The sequence below is a fragment of the Microtus pennsylvanicus genome, chromosome 1 (genome assembly GCF_037038515.1).
Source record: "Microtus pennsylvanicus isolate mMicPen1 chromosome 1, mMicPen1.hap1, whole genome shotgun sequence".
Taxonomy (NCBI): domain Eukaryota; kingdom Metazoa; phylum Chordata; class Mammalia; order Rodentia; family Cricetidae; genus Microtus; species Microtus pennsylvanicus.
Window position 1 is genome coordinate 123,792,869 of NC_134579.1, and position 19,379 is coordinate 123,812,247.

Sequence of the window (19,379 nt, forward strand, 5' to 3'; positions counted from 1 at the left end):
CCACTCACACATCACACACACTTACATACCCACACACTCACCCCCCACTCACACACACACTCACCCCCACTCACCCCCTACACACCACACACACACTTACACACCCACACACTCTCACCCCCCACAACACTCACACACACACACACACACGTTCAAAAAGATAAAAATATTGAGTGCTTTCATTAAGTAGTGATGAAGAAAATCATACTTGAGAAAAATTAAAAGATGCATTTTGGGGCTAGGGGTGTGGCTCCATTGATAGAGTCCTTGCCCAGCATACATAAGACCTTGGGTTTGATCCCCGGCATTTCTTAAAATTGGCTGTGGTAGAGGCAGGAAATTAGAAGTTCAAGGTCAACCTATACTACACAGTAAGATTGTCTCAAAAAGTAACACACACACACACACACACACACACACACACACACTACCCTCCTGGTGGGAATCATAATGATGGGAATGCCCAGACATCAACACAGAAGTGTGAAGTGTTAAGACACAAGTCTTAAGTCTTTCCTACTGCGAGTCTGGTGTTGGGTGGTACAGTGACCCCACTCACGGGTATGTGACCTAACTCTGCCCTTGAGAACTGGTCCAGGGGCCCAGAGCGTCTTGGTGCTTCAGCGGCCAAAGAAACCTGCTTTTAAAGTTCTCCTGCCCCAGGGCTGAAAACAACCGAAACCTTGGCAGTGGGACCCAGCGCTGCTCTCAGAGGCCTCCTGGTTGCTGATACTTCTATCCCAGGGCCCCTGGCCCCCGCTCCACCTCCCCCATCCGCCCTTCTGCTCACTCCCAGTTGCAGGCTATGGCTGCTGGTCCCGTCGCTCTCACTGCCATGAGGCCTGCACTTTGCAAGGCTGAAGTCCAAAGTTCAGTCCCTTCGCTAAGCACACGGATAAATATGAACCTTGGAGAATTTCCCCAGCTCCAATGTAAACAGAGCAGGCAGGGGCCCTGATTCACTGGCCGCTGGGGCCAGGGTTGGGGGTTGGGGGTGCCCACGGGGCTTGACTAGTGGGATTTGGGGGGGCAGTGGGTATAGCAAGCCTGGTTTGTGACTGCCAGCCTGCCGGCAAGTAGACACCGGCTGCGGGTGGGGGAGGCGGCTAGCTCAGTGGCCTTGGGCCGCGTGGCCTGGTGGCAGCGGAGCCATGGTTTCTAAGCTCAGCCAGCTGCAGACGGAGCTCCTGGCTGCCCTGCTGGAGTCCGGCCTGAGCAAGGAGGCTCTGATTCAAGCCTTGGGGGAGCAGCCAGGGCCCTACCTGATGGTTGGAGATGGTCCCCTGGACAAGGGGGAGTCCTGCGGTGGGAGTCGAGGGGACATGGCCGAGCTGCCCAATGGCCTGGGGGAGACGCGTGGCTCGGAGGATGACACGGATGACGACGGGGAAGACTTCGCGCCACCCATTCTGAAAGAGTTGGAGAACCTCAGCCCGGAGGAGGCAGCCCACCAGAAAGCCGTGGTGGAGACACTTCTGCAGTAAGACCCCACCCTGTCCCCAGCACCCAGAAAGGAGTCCATAGCGGCCCACTTCCCGGCTAGAGTCCTCGGGAGCTGTGGCCATCAGGCTGGTGGTCTCAGGGGAGAGAGCTCAAGGGGTTCTTGCTGGACCTGCTCCTCTGCTTGGTCCCATATACCCCATATCTTTGAGCGACCGTCTGCAGCCCGGTCCTCAGAAAGGAGTCACAGGCCCGAGGTCACTTTGAAACAGAGGACAAAGGAACCAGAATGGTAGAATTCTTTAGCCGCTGCGGTCATTTGCGCTCCTACAAATTCTACCTTCTTTGCTAGGTGGTCATACCCCAGGTTTAGCAAAAAGCCTCTGAGGTCAGGAATTTCAGGGGATTTCCTGACGCACCAGGGCCTTAAACATCTGACAGGGTGAGCTGGGGGTTTTCTTACCTGAGGCAGATGGTGCCTAGGAACGGCCACTTCCCTGCATAGCCACGCGCCCCCACCCACCAGGCTAGATAGCAGGTTTGGAGGCCTCCCTAAACCATACCCCCTCATCTGCTGTCTGGCTCCCCATCTCCTGGAGTGCGGGGTGGGTCCCAGTCTTGATGCCTCCCCTCTCCTCAGCAAAGCAGACCTGGTTACTAATTACCCATACACCTTTATTATTTCTTTTGTTTTATAAATTTATAAATAGCGAAAGGCTCTGATAAGGCCTGTGATCATTAACTTGTCGGGATGGTGGCTGGGAGATGCCCAGTAGGGGGAGGGGGGAGGGTGACCTAGGGGCTGTGGGGAACAACACCCCCCCATTCCCAAAGCCTCCACATTCATGTGAATATCTCCCCGCTTGCTACTTTCTGTTGGGGTTTCATGGTGCCTGAATTCTCGTAATATGGACATGAGCCCCGAGAAGGAAGCTGTTACTAAAGCTTCACAGATAGTGAAACTGAGGCTCAGACTTGGACTGGGGCAGGAACTATGAAGGAAAGGGCCTACGGGCTAGCTGATGAGTTTGTGGCCAATCTCTGGAGAATATTCAAGAAGCAGCCTCTTTTCTGTCCAAGGTCCTGATCCTGACTTGGGGTGGGGGAGGGCTGGTGGAGCCCAGCATTTCTGGAAGTGTTGGGGAACCTCCCTGGGCCTTAGGCAAGGGGCAGGGGAGCAGTCAGGCCCCCTGGCTTGGCAGGAAGAAGAGGGCAAAGGGCTGCCTCTCTGCAGGGGAAGGGCAAAGAGCCAAGTATTGCCAGACCCAGGGCACAAGGAACCTGGATAGGGTGGGGCTGGGCCTGACCTGTTCAGGGGCCCCAGGTGGGACTAGGGGCTCAGGTGTGAGGCTCAGGGAATAGGGGTGCCAAGGGTCTTCTTACCTGGGTAGGTGGGACCCCTCGATCAGCAGCCCCCATGGTGGGGGAAGTAGAGGCTGGAGCGGGGCTTGGTCCAAAGTTGCTGAGCAGAGGTCAAAGTGCTCCCTGGGGGCCAGCAGAGTCCTGGAAGCAGACAGGGAGAGGGACAGCAGGGAGGATGAGGAGGGAGAGGGCTGGAGGAGCTGGGAGAGCAGAGGAGCCAGGAAGGGAGAGGGTCTCAGAGCAGCTGGGAGAAGGGGCAGGGGACAGAGGCTGAGCTGGGAGGAGGCTGGAGTTCCTCTCCCAGGTTGGTTTTCTTTAATGCTAACAGCGTGCTATTTGCTTTCCATTTAAATTCGAGATGTTGCTATAAATTATCAACCAGCTCCTTGTTCCTGCGGAGTTTATAACTAACTACCTGGGTTACTTATTGTTCAGGTAACAAAGGGGACCTGAAAATGTCCCAGGGACAAAAGTGGGACCTCTAGTTTCAGGACAGGGGAGTGGGAACTCTGGGGAAAGGGCTGGATGACCCCTGCCTGATAAAGGCCAGGGTAGTGAGGAGGTTGAGGCTGGAAGAGGGGGTGGTGAGAACCAGCTCCCTATGGGAGCCGTTGGTTCAAAGACCTACATTTGAAAGAGGACGAGTGGGTCTGGGGTCTGACCCCCATAAGCTTATGCATGAGGCCACTGCAGACACCCCAATTCTCCTCTCAGGTTTCTGCCTTCAGATCTCTACTGTGTGGCCTTGGGCAAGTCCCTTTCCTTCCCCTGCCTCGGTGCCACCAGGTAGACAGGGAATAAAGGCAAATTCTCTGCCTTGGTTCTAGTTCTTCTCCTCCCCCTCCTAGCCTCCCTCCCCTCCCATTAGCTTCCCTCCCCTCTTTCCCCCTTCTTTGGTGCCTGTGATGCTGACTTTGGCCCTGGATGCACAAGCTGATTTCTACCTCATGACCTTGGCCTGTCCTGGTCTTCCTGTTCAGGACCACCCCCTCCTGCCCGCTTCTTCTTTGGCTCTTAGCTCCTATCTGCATGTGGGCTGTACCCCACTTTCTCTCTCCTTCACAGTGTCCACTACTTTCTCCAGTTAACCATTTAGTTATTTCATTTGTCTCTCTGTCCATTTCTTGTCTCCAGGGAAAAGCTTGCAAGGTCATCATTCACCCGGGTCCCCCCATCCAGCCCTGACACTCCAGGCATGAGGGAGCAAGAGATTAGCCTTCTCTGAGGACACCTCCTAGTCCTCCTAGAGGAGCAATTGGGATCCAGAGTTTTAGCCGGGCTGTTTCCTGACCCTCCCTCCCTGTCAAACAGCAGCAGGTTCTTCCATCTGGGAGCACAGCAGTGGGGCAGCATGCAGGAGGCTCCATTGGAAGCAAACCCTGCCTTGCTTCCCATCCCAGCTCTGTCCCTTTCCAGCCAGCATGGTGGGTTCTGTTCCCCAAGTCCCAGTTTCTTCTGAAGAATGGTAAGGACAACACTCAGTCACCGGGTCAATAGCATGACACACAGCTAAGCAGTATGGAACCGTAACAGTAGTCCCATTTCATAGATGAGCAAAGGAAGGCTCAATGAGGCAAAATGACTTACTCAAGTAGTAAGACCAGACTTGGGCCTGAGATGGCTTAGCCCATGTCTGCACAGCACTCTTAAGTCCCAAGTCTGTCTTTGCATGCTTACCCACGCCCCCAGCCTGTCTCTGCATGTTCATTCCCCCCCAGCCTGTCTCTGCATGTTCATCCCCCCAGCCTGTCTCTGCATGTTCATCCCCCCAGCCTGTCTCTGCATGTTCATCCCCTCAGCCTGTCTCTGCATGTTCATTCCCCCCCAGCCTGTCTCTGCATGTTCATTCCCTCCCAGCCTGTCTCTGCATGTTCATCCCCTCAGCCTGTCTCTGCATGTTCATTCCCCCCCAGCCTGTCTCTGCATGTTCATTCCCCCCCAGCCTGTCTCTGCATGTTCATCCCCTCAGCCTGTCTCTGCATGTTCATCCCCTCAGCCTGTCTCTGCATGTTCACCCCACCCCACAATCATTCCTGCTGTTCAGCTTGACCAGAAATCCATTCCCATTCAGGACTTTAAAACTTCCAAGAAGATGCCGGGTGATGGCGGCAGCATTGCATGCCTTCAATCTAGCAGTCAAGAGGCACAGGCAGGTGGATCTCTGAGTTCGAGGCCAGCCTGGTGTACAGAGTGAGTTCCAGGATAGCCAGGGATACACAGAGAAACCCTGCCTCAAAACAACAACAACAAAAACCAAAACCCTCACAAAAGGTTTAAAGATGTATTAAACTCGGGTTTCCCTCTGGACAATTTCTAAAACACTCTCACACAAGCACTTGATACGGGGTCTCAAGTGCCAGATTTGCCTCAAACTTGATATATCGAGGGTGATCTTGAACTCCTGCTCCTCCTGCCTCTACCTCCCAAGTGCTGAGATTATAGGCATGTGCCACTATGCCTGCTTTGTTTCGTGATTGTTATTATTAGTATTATTTTATGCAGGGCTTCTTTGTGTAGTTGGGCTGTTCTAGAATTCACTTTGTAGATCAGGCTGGCTTCAAACTCAGAGAGCCTGCCTTTTCCTTCACCTCCAGACACTAATTAAAGGTGTGTGCCCCTACAACCTGCACTCAGCTTTTCGTGATGCTCCGACTGAGTCTGGGGCTTCGTGCTTACCAACTGAGCTATATCCCTGGCCTGAGAAACAGGAAATATCTTTAGTTCTACTTTTTTTTTTTTTGGTTTTTCGAGACAGGGTTTCTCTGTAGCTTTGGAGCCTGTCCTGGAACTAGCTCTTGTAGACCAGGCTGGTCTCAAACTCACAGAGATCCACCTGCCTCTGCCTCCCAAGTGCTGGAATTAAAGGCATGCGCCACCACCGCCCTGCTTAGTTCTACTTTATATATGAAGAAATGGGGGGATGTGGATGTTAAGCCACATTGCAAGGCCATTGAGAGAGTAGCCAAGCTGGGAATCTTCCTCAGATCTAAGCCTGAACCCTTCCCCCATTAAGCATTTGGCTTCCTCTCCAGAGGAGTGGCCCCTCAGGCTAGCCTCTTAGCTCCATGGTCTGGATACCAGAGCCAAATGCCCAACAGTGGGGACACCTGTTTGACTCCAGAATAGGGAGATAAGATGAGGGGAGAGGTCCACTCTTCCGGGTTCTGCTGAGGGGGCAGGGGCACACAGGACCACAGTGATATTGATTATAACAATATCATTCCACATACTGAACCCTTGATGTGGGCCAGGCTCTGCCCACTGGGGACCCATTTACTTCTTCCAGCAGAGTCAGAATGAGTGTGTATATGCTTGCTCACATGTGTGAAGGAGGGAAGAAGGGAAGGAGAGAGAGAGAGAGAGACAGACAGACAGACCTTGGCTGACTATAAGAAAAGCCCCACCTGTGCTGAGAGCCAGGTGACCAGTCTCCCTGCAGAGAAGGGAGGAGAAAAAGTAGTGAGGGCCAGAGGGAGGGAGGAGAGCAGGGTGAGGGCTGCCCTTGCCCGAGGAGGGAGGCCACCAGATAAATATGTTTGCAGAAGCACAAGCTGGACTTTGTCCCCGCTTCTCCCAGCCCTGACTGGCACCCGGGAAGGGAGGAGGGGTGAGGCTCCAAGGACCCTGAACACAGGGTGAGAAAGGAGGCAGGAAGGAGTGTGCAGGTGGGGTCCCTGGCGATGAGAAGTATTCTTGAGTCCCAGCAAGATCAACCTGGCACAAGGTTTATCTTTTCTGAACCTGAGTTTTGTCAGAGGTGGAGCCAGAGTCCAGATGGAACATACTTCCTGGGCTCGCTGTGAGATGCAGGCCGCTCCCAGGGACCCCGGAATTCATCCTCATTTCTTTGCTGTGCTCCATCCACTTTCTTTGCGCCCCTGCTGCTCTAGTAACTGCTGCTAACAGGAGGGAGAAGAGGGTCTAAGCCGGTGGTTCTCAACTTTCTTTCATGTTACGACCCTTTAATGCAGTTCCTCATGTGCTGACCCCAACCGTAAAATTATGCTTGTTGCTACTCCCTAGCTGTGGTTTTGCTGCTCTCATGAATAGTCATGTTGATCTCTTTTCCAGGGGTCTTAGGAGACCCCTGTGAAAGGGGTCATGACCCACAGGTTGTCTGGCCATGGCCCTGCCTGTGAGAACCGCATTCTCCAGGCTGTGAAGCAGAGCTGACTTTAGGAAGGAGAGGGGCTGTGGGGCTGGCTTCAGAGTGCTGGGGGAGGGTTTCAGATGGGAATGTGAGATGCAGCCAGTCCTCTGTGTCACTGAGTTCCAAACCTGCAGATTCAACCAGCTGGGGACTGAAAAGAGTGTAATGGCTTCTGCTCTCAACCTGTCACTATTATCTAAACACTGTGTAAAGCGGCCATTAGGTGGCGCCCCTGCTGCAACCTGAGCTGATTAAAGTGGACAGAGGAGGCTTAGGCCCTGTGCAAGTCCTAGCCTACTCCTTTTACTTTCAGAGACAGAATTGCACTGTGCAGCCCCAATGGGCTGTAACTCAATATACAGACCAGGCTGGCCTTGAATTCAGCGATCCGCCTGCCTCTGCCTCCTGAGTGCTGGGATTAAAGGCGTGCACCACCACCTCTGCCTGGCCTCAGCCTGCACTCTTCTACACCCTAGGACCACCTGTCCAGGGGCGGCCCGCCCACAAAAATCTGGTCCCTACTCAATCACTAATTAAGAAAATGCTGTACAATCTTGCCTACAGGCCAATCCTTCCCACCCCAGACAGGGTTTTCTTGTGAAGCCCTGGCTGGCCTCAAACTCAGAGATCCACCCATCTCTGCCTCCAAAATGCTGGGATTAAAGGTTTGCACCACCACTGCCTGGCCACAGGCTAACTCTAGCTCGTGTTAAGCTGTCTAAAAACAAAAGTCAAACAACCAAACAGGTCGCCATCCATCTACCCAAGCAACCTTATTCATCATCCATCCACCCATCATCCATCCATCCACCCATCATCCATCAACTCATTCACTTGTATGTCATCCATGGCATACTGCATGCCAGGCCATTTTGGGTTCTGGGAACCATACAGTTCCTCCTAACCTTAACAGCTGTTTGAAACTCACTGAGGGGCTGGAGAGATGTCTCAGAGGTTAAGAGTCCTGGCTGCTCTTCCAGGGACAATTCCCAGCAACCACGTGTAATGCAATCTGGTGCTCTTCCCTCGTGTGCAAGCAGAGCACTATGTATATAATAAATAAATCTATATAAAAAACGAAACTCACTGAGCAAGGCCTATGAGGTGGCTCAGCAGGTAAGAGTGCTTGCTGCAGAAACCTGGTGGCTTGAGTTCGAGCTGCAGGACCCATGGAAAGATGGGAGGAGAAAACTGCCTTCCACACACTTACTGTGACATGTGTGCACATACATGCACATACACACACACTCATGAGCAGGTTCAGAAGAGGGGAGGAACTTTGAAGGAGTCACAGGTTGAAGGTCTTCCCTATTTGACGGGCAGTTTCCACTGGGAATCTGTTTATGCATCCATGGGTCCCACCATGGGACCCAAGTCCAGGTCCTACCCACAGAGCAGAGCCATAGTCCTCAGGACCCCAGCCTCACCTGAGGTGTCAGGAAGGGCCACTGAGCAGAGCAGACCCTGTCCTTACTCCCTTCCAGGGAGGACCCATGGCGCGTGGCAAAGATGGTCAAGTCCTATTTGCAACAGCACAACATCCCACAGCGGGAGGTGGTGGACACCACCGGTCTCAACCAGTCCCACCTGTCACAGCACCTCAACAAGGGCACCCCCATGAAGACGCAGAAGCGAGCTGCTCTGTACACCTGGTACGTCCGCAAGCAGCGAGAGGTGGCTCAGCGTAAGTAATGACCCCAGTCTGTGTCCCCCCGGCAGGGCCCGCAGCTCTCCACAGCTCATAGTGGGGTGGGAGTGTCGCCACCCCCATCACACAGACAAGTGAGACAGAGAGGGAGCCAGAAGGATGTCCCCAAATTTACTGCCCACTCTGCACGAGGCACTGAGGGAAGGGAGCAGGGCTGGTACCCAGGATCTGCAGATAAACAAGCTGTATCTCTCCTTCCAGGAGAACACTGCTCTAAGGGAAATAAGAGAGATCACCATGATATAGTAAGACATGGATTTTGGGCGGTGGTGGCGCACACCTTTAATTCCAGCACTCGGGAGGCAGAGGCAGGCAGATCTCTGTGAGTTCGAGGCCAGCCTGCTCTCTCTCTCTCTCTCTCTCTCTCTCTCTCTCTCTCTCTCTCTCTCTCCCTCTCTCTTGGGGCTCATGTGTAGCCCACTGTAGCCTCAAACTTGTTGCGCAGTGGAGGATGACTCTTGCATGGTTCCTCCTATCTCCACTTCCCACATGCTGAGCTCAGAGCTGTGCGCACCATGTTGACTTGGTTGGTTGGTTTTCTCCTCTGTTGGCATGCCTTCAGGGGCTCTCCTCACAGGGCCACAGACTGGTCCTGGGAACCCTGCGCCATCATCCTATCTGCTCAGTAATCTCAGAGAGGAAACAGTCTTCCAGTTTTCAGTTGAATGAATGACTTACTTCAATAATAACAACAACAACAAAAATCCTTTAAAAATATACAAAAATCTACACATCTTTTGTGGTGGTGGTAGTGTTTTTTGGTATTCTTGTTATTTTATTTTTTGGAGACAGGGACTCACTATGGAGCGTTGGCTGACCTGGAACCCACTATGTAGATCAGGCTGACTTTGAACTCACAGAGATCCACCTGCCTCTGCCTCCCCAGTGCTGGGATTAAAGTGCGCACCACCACTTTTTGCTGACATTATTCCTTTCTAGTGAACATTTGGTTTATTTTGATCTTTTGATTCTGTGAATCGGACTGCTCTGAATATTTTTGCTTGTGCTTTTTGCTAAAGGTGTACACACAATTCTATTGGCTACGGAGTTAGTAGGTCTTAGTAGATCCCTGCCCAATCATTTTGTGTTCCAACCAGCAGGGTCTCAGCATTCCAGGGGCTTCCAAATCTTTGTCAACACTTGTTAATGTGGGTCTTCTTCATTTTCACCACGATGTACACGTGGTGATATTGGATTGTGGTTTTAACTTGAATTTTTTTGGTAACTCATGACATTGATCTTATCATATAGTTATTGGAGTTCATTTTTAAGAAGTACATATTTAGGGCCAGTTGTGCTGGTGCATGATAAAGAATCCCAGAACTCATGAGGCAAAGTCAGATAGATCTCTGTGAATCAGAGACCAGCTTGGCCTATATACCAAGCTCTAGGACAGACAGAGTTGCATAGCGTGACCATGTCTCAAAAAAAAAAAAGAAACGCTATTCTTCATGAGGACGCTAGTTCAATTCCCAGCACCCACATGAGGGGTTTCAGTCACCTGCAACACCCTTTCAGGCCTCTGTGGGCACCCCACACATATGACATGCAGACACAAACAAAAATATTAAAAATAGACAAAGTGTTCCAGGTTTAGGGGCCAAGTATAGTCTTAGTCCAGGCTCCTGTGGCCACTCAGTTGAGTGTGGACAGAAGCAAGATGGTTACCTCAGAGGCAGTGTGAGTGGTGTGAACAGGCCACAAGATGGTTACCTCAGAGGCAGTGCAAGTGGTGTGAACAGGCCACAAGATGGTTACCTCAGAGGCAGTGCAAGTGGTGTGAACAGGCCACAAGATGGTTACCTCAGAGGCAGTGCGAGTGGTGTGAACAAGCCACAAGATGGTTACCTCAGAGGCAGTGCGAGTGGTGTGAACAAGCCACAAGATGGTTACCTCAGAGGCAGTGCGAGTGGTGTGAACGGGCCACAAGATGGTTACCTCAGAGGCAGTGCGAGTGGTGTGAAGGGCCACGCTGTGCAGAATGTTGCACTCTGCGCCAAGTTAATTGATTGCTTGTTGGTTTGTTTGTTTGCTTGTTTTAAGACAGGATCTCTCTATGTAGCCCTGGCTGGGCTGGAATGTGGTATACAGAGCAGGCTGCCCTTGAACTCAGAGATCTGCCTGCTTCTACATCTTGAGCGCTGGCACTTATGGCACCAAGTCCTCTTTTATCAGTGGATGGGGCTTGACTTTGAGTTGGACTCAGACTTCATGCATGCTAGGCAAGCCCTCTCCCGACCGGCTCACAGCTGCAGTTCAGATTAGATGTGTGTCTCAGCACCTTGGCAAAGACAGAGGGGGCGGGCGGGTCAGGTCATGGTCAACACCCTCCTCACCTTTCTCTGTCCCCACAGAGTTCACCCACGCAGGGCAGGGGGGACTGATTGAAGAGCCCACAGGTGATGAGCTGCCAACCAAAAAGGGGCGGAGGAACCGGTTCAAGTGGGGCCCAGCCTCCCAGCAGATCCTGTTCCAGGCCTATGAGAGGCAGAAGAACCCCAGCAAGGAAGAGCGGGAGACCTTGGTGGAGGAGTGCAATAGGTAGGGTGATGTTATGGCCAGGGCTGAGGCCAAGCCGGGGAAGGGAAGGTGTCTCTGGGTTCTGGGAGGCGGGGGAGGGGGGGGACTCGCTGGTCCTTGAGAACTCTTGCTGTCCATTGAGAGGAGTCAGTTTCTTCCCATTGTTTTGAAGTGAATTCTCAGCATCCCGAGCAACACTTTTGGGGTGGGGTCACTTGTCACTATCATCTCCTCTTCAGCCCTATATATCTATTTTGTTCACTTCTTGACTAAGGTCAGAGAGGCTAAGTCCCTTGTCCAAGGTCACACAGCAGGACTGCTATTGTACTTTGGGTCTGTCAAATTTGAGTGGGTAGACTCCACTGCTCAATGTCTCCTCCCTCCTCTGAGTCTGGCCTGGAGGCTCATGGGTGCCATCTTTGCAGGGCGGAGTGCATCCAGAGGGGGGTGTCGCCGTCACAGGCACAGGGGCTAGGCTCCAACCTTGTTACAGAGGTGCGTGTCTACAACTGGTTTGCCAACCGGCGCAAGGAAGAAGCCTTTCGGCACAAGTTGGCCATGGACACATACAACGGGCCCCCGCCAGGGCCAGGTCCGGGCCCTGCGCTGCCAGCGCACAGCTCCCCCAGCCTGCCCACATCCGCCCTCTCCCCCAGTAAGGTCCATGGTGAGTGCTGTGGGGGAGGAAACTGGGAAAAGAAGTGAAAGTGAAGAGGAAAAGGATGGGCAGAAGAACCAGAGCCCCCTCCCCCCGTGGCAATCACTCCAAACACTCTGCGCTCCACCCCTCCACTGTGCCTCGTGCGCTCCATTCCCTCTTCTCGGCCTGCGCTCCACCCCCATCCCCGCACCCCCCATCCACTCCAGTCTCCCCTTTCCGTTTCCTCCCACTTCCTTCTTACCCACTCTACCCTCCCTCCTCATTCCAGTTCACACTGTGTACTCCACCCACCTCACGCAGCCAGACCCACACACTGGTTCACCCCACCCCATACACTAACCACGCTGCTCACCCCACTCCAGCCTAACTCGCCTCAGGATACTTCAGCACAACACAACCACTGTGGATCTATGAACCAAGAAACCATTTCAGCTCAACTCAACTGTGTTCAGATCACAGTTTAATCCACCAATTCCCATGCAAACGATTCAGTTTGACCAAACTAATTCCACGGGATCCAGTTCGTTATGCAGAGTGTATCCCTTGGAGCCTGGGAAGCGGAGCCAGGACCTCCTGAAGACAGGTCCTACAGTATCTCCCTCTCACCACGCACACCCTACCCTATACTAAATCACTTCTGGGTGACTTATGGTACCGACACAGGGTAATTATGTTGCAGACAGTTAACTGCATTGGCTGAGGTCTACTGACAGGGGAAAATCCTGCACCTGTTCGGTACGAATGTGGATTTTTTTTCAGATATTTTTTATCTAACATTTGATTGAATCTGAGGCTGCTGCACCTGTGGCTAAGGGGCTGACTGTAAAGCTCAATTCGATTTAGTCCATTTCAATTGGATTTTGATCAGCTCAGCAAAAGCTCAATCCAGCTCAACTCATTTCTGGTCCCACTTAAGGAGATTTAATTTAATTTGGCCAGTTGCAGTCCACTCTGCTCTACTCAGTTCATTTCCATTAAGTTCTATGAGCACCAATTTGGCTCAGTCCCTTTGTTCTTTGAGAGTCTTCTACACAGAGCCGGACACACCAGGCAGTGGGGGACACAGGACCATGAATTAAAAGATCTGGGAGCAGCTAGCACAGGAGGAAAGCCGGGGTGCCAGAAAACAGCTCTGGTGTGGTGAGGTCTGTGGGGCAGGAGAGGACAGGAAAGGGGGCGCTGAGGCCAGACACTGTCCCCACTCCAGGTGTACGGTATGGACAGCCTGCAACCAGCGAGGCAGCTGAGGTGCCCTCAAGCAGCGGCGGTCCCTTAGTGACAGTGTCTACAGCCTTACACCAAGTGTCCCCCACAGGCCTGGAGCCCAGCAGCAGCCTGCTGAGCACTGAGGCCAAGCTGGTGAGTGAGACCCCCATTGTGGAGACCCCTCCTAGCCCCATCTTCTATGGCTGGGAGACAGTGTGGGAATACTCTAACTCACCTTGACTTACCCTCCCAGGTCTCAGCCACTGGGGGTCCCCTGCCTCCAGTCAGCACCCTGACAGCGCTGCACAGCTTAGAACAGACATCTCCAGGACTCAACCAGCAGCCGCAGAACCTCATCATGGCTTCGTTGCCTGGGGTCATGACCATTGGGACTGGGGAGCCCGCTTCCCTGGGTTCCACATTCACTAACACAGGCGCCTCCACCTTGGTCATTGGTAAGCAGGTGGGGGTGAGTGGGGCCCCTGTGCCTCCTGCAGCTTGGGATCTGGAAAGAGCATCCATCCATCCATCCATCCATCCATCCATCCATCCATCCATCCATCCAATTCCTACTTTCTGCGTGTCTGTATCTAGGCACCCATGATCCCAGACAGTGAACCAAACAGAACCAATAGGCACAGTGTAGAAATTACACTGAAACCCTACCGTCTGAGAAGACTGTGAAAGCAGTAAGGGTGCATTGTGTGATGTTTTCTAGGTTTTTGGTTTTTTGTTTTTTTTTTTAAGTCTCAAACCCTTTCTATGCAGGAACTATTGCCCGGTGTCTAAGACAGGGAGCTGCTAGGAGAGGGGAGCAGAGAGCAAAGCCAGGGGCTTTGCCACTGCAGTGGAACCTCCAGGGCTCCAGGGAAGCCAGTGGGACAATATCTCAGCTAAAGGCCTGGATGGTGTTCCTCAGAGGGTCCGGGTCTAGGGCAGACAGAGTGGCGGATGTGAGGTTTGGCTGACTCCTGCCTGTCTTGCACCAGGTCTGGCCTCCACTCAGGCACAGAGTGTGCCCGTCATCAACAGCATGGGCAGCAGTCTGACCACCCTGCAGCCGGTCCAGTTCTCCCAGCCACTGCACCCCTCCTACCAGCAGCCGCTCATGCCCCCTGTACAGAGCCACGTGACCCAGAGCCCCTTCATGGCCACCATGGCCCAGCTGCAGAGCCCCCACGGTGAGCATCCCCCATGTTGGCCTAGGGGAGGTGGGGTAGGGGAGGCTATGGGTGGGCACAGGGCAGGGCAGGTGCTGTGGTCTGCTTGTGTGCGATGCAGGCGTCTACAGACCACCAACCTGTTTGTGTGTGTGTGCACAGGGGCCAGTGTGAACTTCTCAACGTGTGCAATGCTGGTGTCCACTGATCACGTTCCCAGCCTTGCTTGTCTGGGTGCTGGGGTGCAGGCTACCAGCTATTCTCTGAGGCCCTTGGGGCTGTGCATACTTCAGCCTACGACTTTCCCACTTTCAGAAAGCTGGTTTGTGGCTATATCACATTACATACTACTCCAGGCCAGTGTGGGCAGCACTGTTAGCCGTGCAATAACAGATGGGAATTACATGAAGTAGACCAAGGATTCATGCAGGGCTGGGGGAAATAGCTCGGTCAAATGCTGAAGAGGCATCCTTCAGAAGCCACAGGGCATGGGATGTGGCAGTGTGTGCTTCCTGTAACTCCTCGGGGCGTGGGACGTGGCGGTGTGTGCTTCCTGTAACTCCACGTGGCGTGGGACGTGGTGGTGTGTGCTTCCTGTAACTCCACGGGGTGTGGGACGTGGCGGCGTGTGCTTCCTGTAACTCCACGGGGCGTGGGACGTGGCAGTGTGTGCTTCCTGTAACTCCACGTGGCGTGGGACGTGGCGGTGTGAGCTTCCTGTAAGTCCAGAGCTGAGGCAGAGACAGACTGGTGATCCCTGGGCTCAGAACAGCCAATCTGGCCTGCTTGCTGAGCTCCAAGCAAGTGGGAGAACTTCCTCAAAAGAGGGCAGGTTGAACCTGAGGATCTACCTGGCCTCACATGCCTACACTTGTATGTGGATAGACATGGAAACACACACACATTGTGGTTTTTTTTTTAACTCTTCACTCTTTGGCTTTTTGGAGGCTTGCTACCCAGCTCCTAAATAAATCACACGGAGGCTTATTCTTAGTTATAAATGCCCGACCTCAGCTTGGCTTGTTTCTTGCCAGCTTTTCTTACATTATTTTGACTACCTTTTACCTCTGGGCTTTTTCCTTTTCTTACTTCTGTATATTTTACTTAGACTGATTTTTGTTTTTCGAGACAGGGTTCCTCTGTAGCTTTGGAACCTGTCCTAGAACTCACTCTGTAGACCAGGCTGGCCTCAAATTTACAGAGCTCTGCCTGTCTCTGCCTCCCAAGTGCTGGGATTAAAGGCGTGCATCACCACCGCCCAGATTACTTTCACTCTTACTCCATGGCTGGGTGGCTGGGTAGCTGGCCTCTAGGTCCTCCTCACCTGGTTCTCTCCTTGCTCCTTTTCTTCCTTGTTTCTCTTTCTGTTTGTCCTCTCTGCCTGCCAGCCCCTGCTATCCCTTTTCCTGCCTCGCTATTGGCCATTCAGCTGTCTTTATTAGACCATCAGGTCTTTCAGACAGGCAAGGAATCACAGCTCTGGAGTTAAACAAATGCAGCATAAACAAAAGCAACACATTTTTACATCATTAAACAAACTTTCCACAGCATAAACAAAAGTAACACACTTTAAAATATTCTCCAACTCTCCCTTACTCACTCACACAGCCTCACATCAGGTCTGCCTAAAGTGGCCTATCAAATGGGCCATGGGGCCAACCTTATGCAATGCTTCGGGTTCAGACCTTTTAGACTTCAGCATGGAGACAGGGGCTATGGACTTGTGTGAGGCTGAACCTCTGCTGTGGTGGAGTTCCTGGGAGAGTACGGCATTACTCTGTGCTAGGCGAGTGTTCAAGTCTCTTGGAGAGGCTAAATGTGAAGCTGTTTCATGTTGGAGGAGCCCTGGAGACAGAGCCTCTGCCCACCCACCTAGACGGAGCCACCGGCCTTTCCTTCAAGGCCTGCATTTGGTACCAGGGCACCTGCGCTTCATGCGACAGCACCTTCGCTGTGGTCCCGCTCAACATAGCATACTGAGCACAGTACTAGAGAGTGCCCACACTTGGTACAACAGTGCCGCCTGCATTTAGTACAGCAGCATCCGCATCTAATACATCAGCTGTACTTAGCACAAGCCCCCTGGGGTAACGGGGGACAAACATACAATGAGCTGGAGTTGGTGCTGGGCCTTCCCCTGGCTGCTCCCCATTCGGTTTAGCAGAGTAGATCCCTACGATGGGAAGACAGGAGGTTCATCTCTTCCAACTGGATCCCCAAGCACTGCCCCATGCCCACTTCCCATAGGGCACTGTCTTGAGGGAAGAGTCCAGGGAGCCACATCTGTGTCCTCTCCTCCCAGCCCTCTACAGCCACAAGCCTGAGGTGGCCCAGTACACGCACACAAGCCTGCTTCCGCAGACCATGCTCATCACAGACACCAACCTCAGTGCCCTTGCCAGCCTCACGCCCACCAAGCAGGTAAGGCCCTGCCTCCTGAAGCCCCACCCAAAGCTCCACACTTCCTTGCCATGGGTTCAGGGCATTACTCTGGTTGCCTAGGTCTTCACCTCAGACACAGAGGCCTCCAGTGAGCCTGGGCTTCATGAACCATCATCTCCAGCCACCACCATCCACATCCCCAGCCAGGACCCATCGAGCATCCAGCACCTGCAGCCAGCCCACCGCCTCAGCACCAGCCCCACCGGTGAGCGGTCTGCTGTCTCCCAGTAGGATGCGAGGTGGTGTGTGCAATGGACTGAGGGTGGATGGGGGGTTGCCTCCTGTGTGGAGGTCAGAGGTCAATTTCAGGAGTCAGTTCTCCTCTTCCACCATGTGGGTCCCAAGGATTAACATGAAGTTATCAGCTTCTTTATCTTCTTGTCCACCCCGAAGCACTCCTACCCACCAGGCCATCACCCCAGGACTCAGTGTTTAATATTCTTTGAGTGGCCAGAATTAAAAATTCAGTTTTTGTTGGGTGTGGTGGTCACACCTTTAATCCCAGCACTTGGAAGGCAGAGGCAGGTGGATCTCTGTGAGCCCCATGCCAGCCTGGCCTACAGAGTGAGTTCCAGGACAGCCAGGGCTTCACAGAGAAACTTTGTTTTGAAAAACCAAAACAACAAACAAAACAAAACAAACCCAAAGCAACTCAGTTTTTACCCAGGAGTCTGGCTCTGGCCTCATCTGGAAGCTGGGAGGGCTCATGTTCTTACATTATAACAGACCTGCATCCCTCAGCCTGTCCCACTCCACTACTAGGCTTACAGGGCCTGGGGTCTGCGGCTGGCTGTAAGGCAGTTTCTGGAGACACCATCTCGCTATAGGAATGGGAGCCGTCTCCCACAGTGATGGCGGCAGATAGGCTGGGCTCAGGTCAGCCCCAGGGCTCGCTGTCACTCTCAGTTTGGGATCTCTTGACGGCGAAGATAGCATCCACACTGTGTAGAGGGAGCCGTGGAGCACAGCTGCAGGCCAAGTGCATCTGCCATCTGTCTGGCAGACCAGCAGCAGGCTGGGACACACTGGGGACAGCAGCAAGCAGGAGAAATCCAGGAAGATTCAGTTTCCTCTCTAGTTTAAGGCTTCTGATTAGATGTGTGCAGCCCCCATGGTCAAGGGTAACTTCTTTTACTGAGAGCCAATTCACTGTTTTTTTTTTGTTTTTTTTTTTTTTTTTTTTTTTTTTTTTTTTTTTTTTTTGGTTTTTCGAGACAGGGTTTCTCTGTGGTTTTTTGGAGCCTGTCCTGGAACTAGCTCTTGTAGACCAGGCTGGTCTCGAACTCACAGAGATCCGCCTGCCTCTGCCTCCCGAGTGCTGGGATTAAAGGCGTGCGCCACCACCGCCCGGCGAGCCAATTCACTGTTAACCACATCTATAAAACACCTTCTGAGGAGCTGCATTCAAGCGTGAGGCCTTGGGTTCAAGTCCCAGTAATGCAAAAAACACTTCCAGCCATGTTAGTGTTTGACTCAGCCCAGCATCTGGGAGGCTTCCTGTGGGCCCTGAGGGGAGAGGGATAACCTAGGCTCTTGGAATCTGTTGTGATTCAGAAAGTGAGACTCTGCCTTCTCCCTCTGGAGCATCCATCCCTAGGGACAGACAGGTGGGGTGGAGGTCAGAGGGGACTTGGCCGACAGCCAGTGACCTCATTTGCTTCTGCAGTGTCCTCCAGCAGCCTGGTGTTGTACCAGAGCTCCGACTCAACCAACGGTCATAGCCACCTGCTGCCATCCAACCATGGTGTCATCGAGACTTTTATCTCCACCCAGATGGCCTCCTCCTCTCAGTAACCATGGTGACTGTCTCTCAGGAGCTGGGTCCCCAGAGCCTGCACTTCCTGCATAGGGGGTGAGAAGGGAACGGCCATGCTGCCTGGAGGACATCTGAGCCTGCCATGTGTTTCCTACCATAGGCTCCTGGCCTTCCCAGAAGTCTTTGCTTTCATCCCATGGTTACTCCTCCAGCATCAGAGAGGGATGGCTCTCTGCTGTCTCAGCTGAGAAAGGGGACCACACAGGGCTGGAAGACAGCCTGATCTGGGAAGTGTTTTGAAAGCTGCTTAGAACAGAAAACTGCTACTTGGAACAGAAAAGGGAAGCCTGTGATGCTGGCACCCCTAGTCAGAGTCTGCAGCCCCCACAGGATCTGTGATGAGCCCTGAGGCCCTAGATCCACACAGCCGCCTTCTGTCTCTGGTGCATCCCCAGGGCCATTCCACCCTGCACCAGCACCTATCTGTGGAACACTCGCCCCACCCCAAACAGCCATTTCCCAAGTGAGGCCTGGGAGCTAAGGGGAAGGCACAAAGGGCTCTTCGAGGCTCTCTGGAACTGAGCCACCCGCTCCCAGCTCCAGGACCGCATTTACTCCCTCTGATGGACTGATGGACATGTCTTCTGATGCCAGCCTCATGCCTGCCCTAGAAAAGCCGCTTCAAAGAAAGGGGTTGTCATCCCTGTTCCTTAGGATGTGTGACTCGCCATGTCCCGGGCCATCAGCTCCTCTGGTTTTAGGGCCCTGAAAACTCTTCCTTCCTGATGTAAGGGAGGCAGAACTCAGAAGGCAAGTCTGGACAGTGTCTGGTGGAGAAAATGCTGACAGCAGCCGAGAAATCACCTACATGGCCTGGGCTGAAAGCCATGCTGAGGAACCTGAGGTCTTGAGTGTGACTGTGAGAACCCAGAGCACACATGGCCTCATCTCCCTGGGCCTACTGCAGAGGATCT

The 19,379-nt window shown here is 53.1% G+C and overlaps 1 protein-coding gene across 1 annotated transcript; it reads left to right on the top strand.

The window, feature by feature from the left end:
• The first annotated feature begins 676 nt into the window (after nucleotides 1–676).
• Nucleotides 677–19,344, top strand: Hnf1a (HNF1 homeobox A). The gene is made up of 10 exons (XM_075982518.1): nucleotides 677–1,480; nucleotides 8,437–8,636; nucleotides 11,015–11,201; nucleotides 11,606–11,847; nucleotides 13,049–13,200; nucleotides 13,301–13,502; nucleotides 14,037–14,228; nucleotides 16,510–16,628; nucleotides 16,710–16,854; nucleotides 18,316–19,344. Exons 1-10 carry the CDS (start codon nucleotides 1,152–1,154, stop codon nucleotides 18,441–18,443), a joined length of 1,896 nt encoding a protein of 631 aa, XP_075838633.1. The 5' UTR covers nucleotides 677–1,151; the 3' UTR covers nucleotides 18,444–19,344.
• The last annotated feature ends 35 nt before the right edge of the window (nucleotides 19,345–19,379 follow it).

What these genes read in the sequence shown, in the direction of transcription:
- Hnf1a (XM_075982518.1), top strand. Translation starts at nt 1,152, where the DNA reads ATGGTTTCTAAGCTCAGCCAGCTGCAGACGGAGCTCCTGGCTGCCCTG. An exon ending in CTCCCCCAGTAAGGTCCATG is followed by an intron (nt 11,848 to 13,048) that starts GTGAGTGCTGTG and finishes TCCCCACTCCAG; the next exon opens with GTGTACGGTATGGACAGCCT. An exon ending in CCAGCTGCAGAGCCCCCACG is followed by an intron (nt 14,229 to 16,509) that starts GTGAGCATCCCC and finishes CTCTCCTCCCAG; the next exon opens with CCCTCTACAGCCACAAGCCT.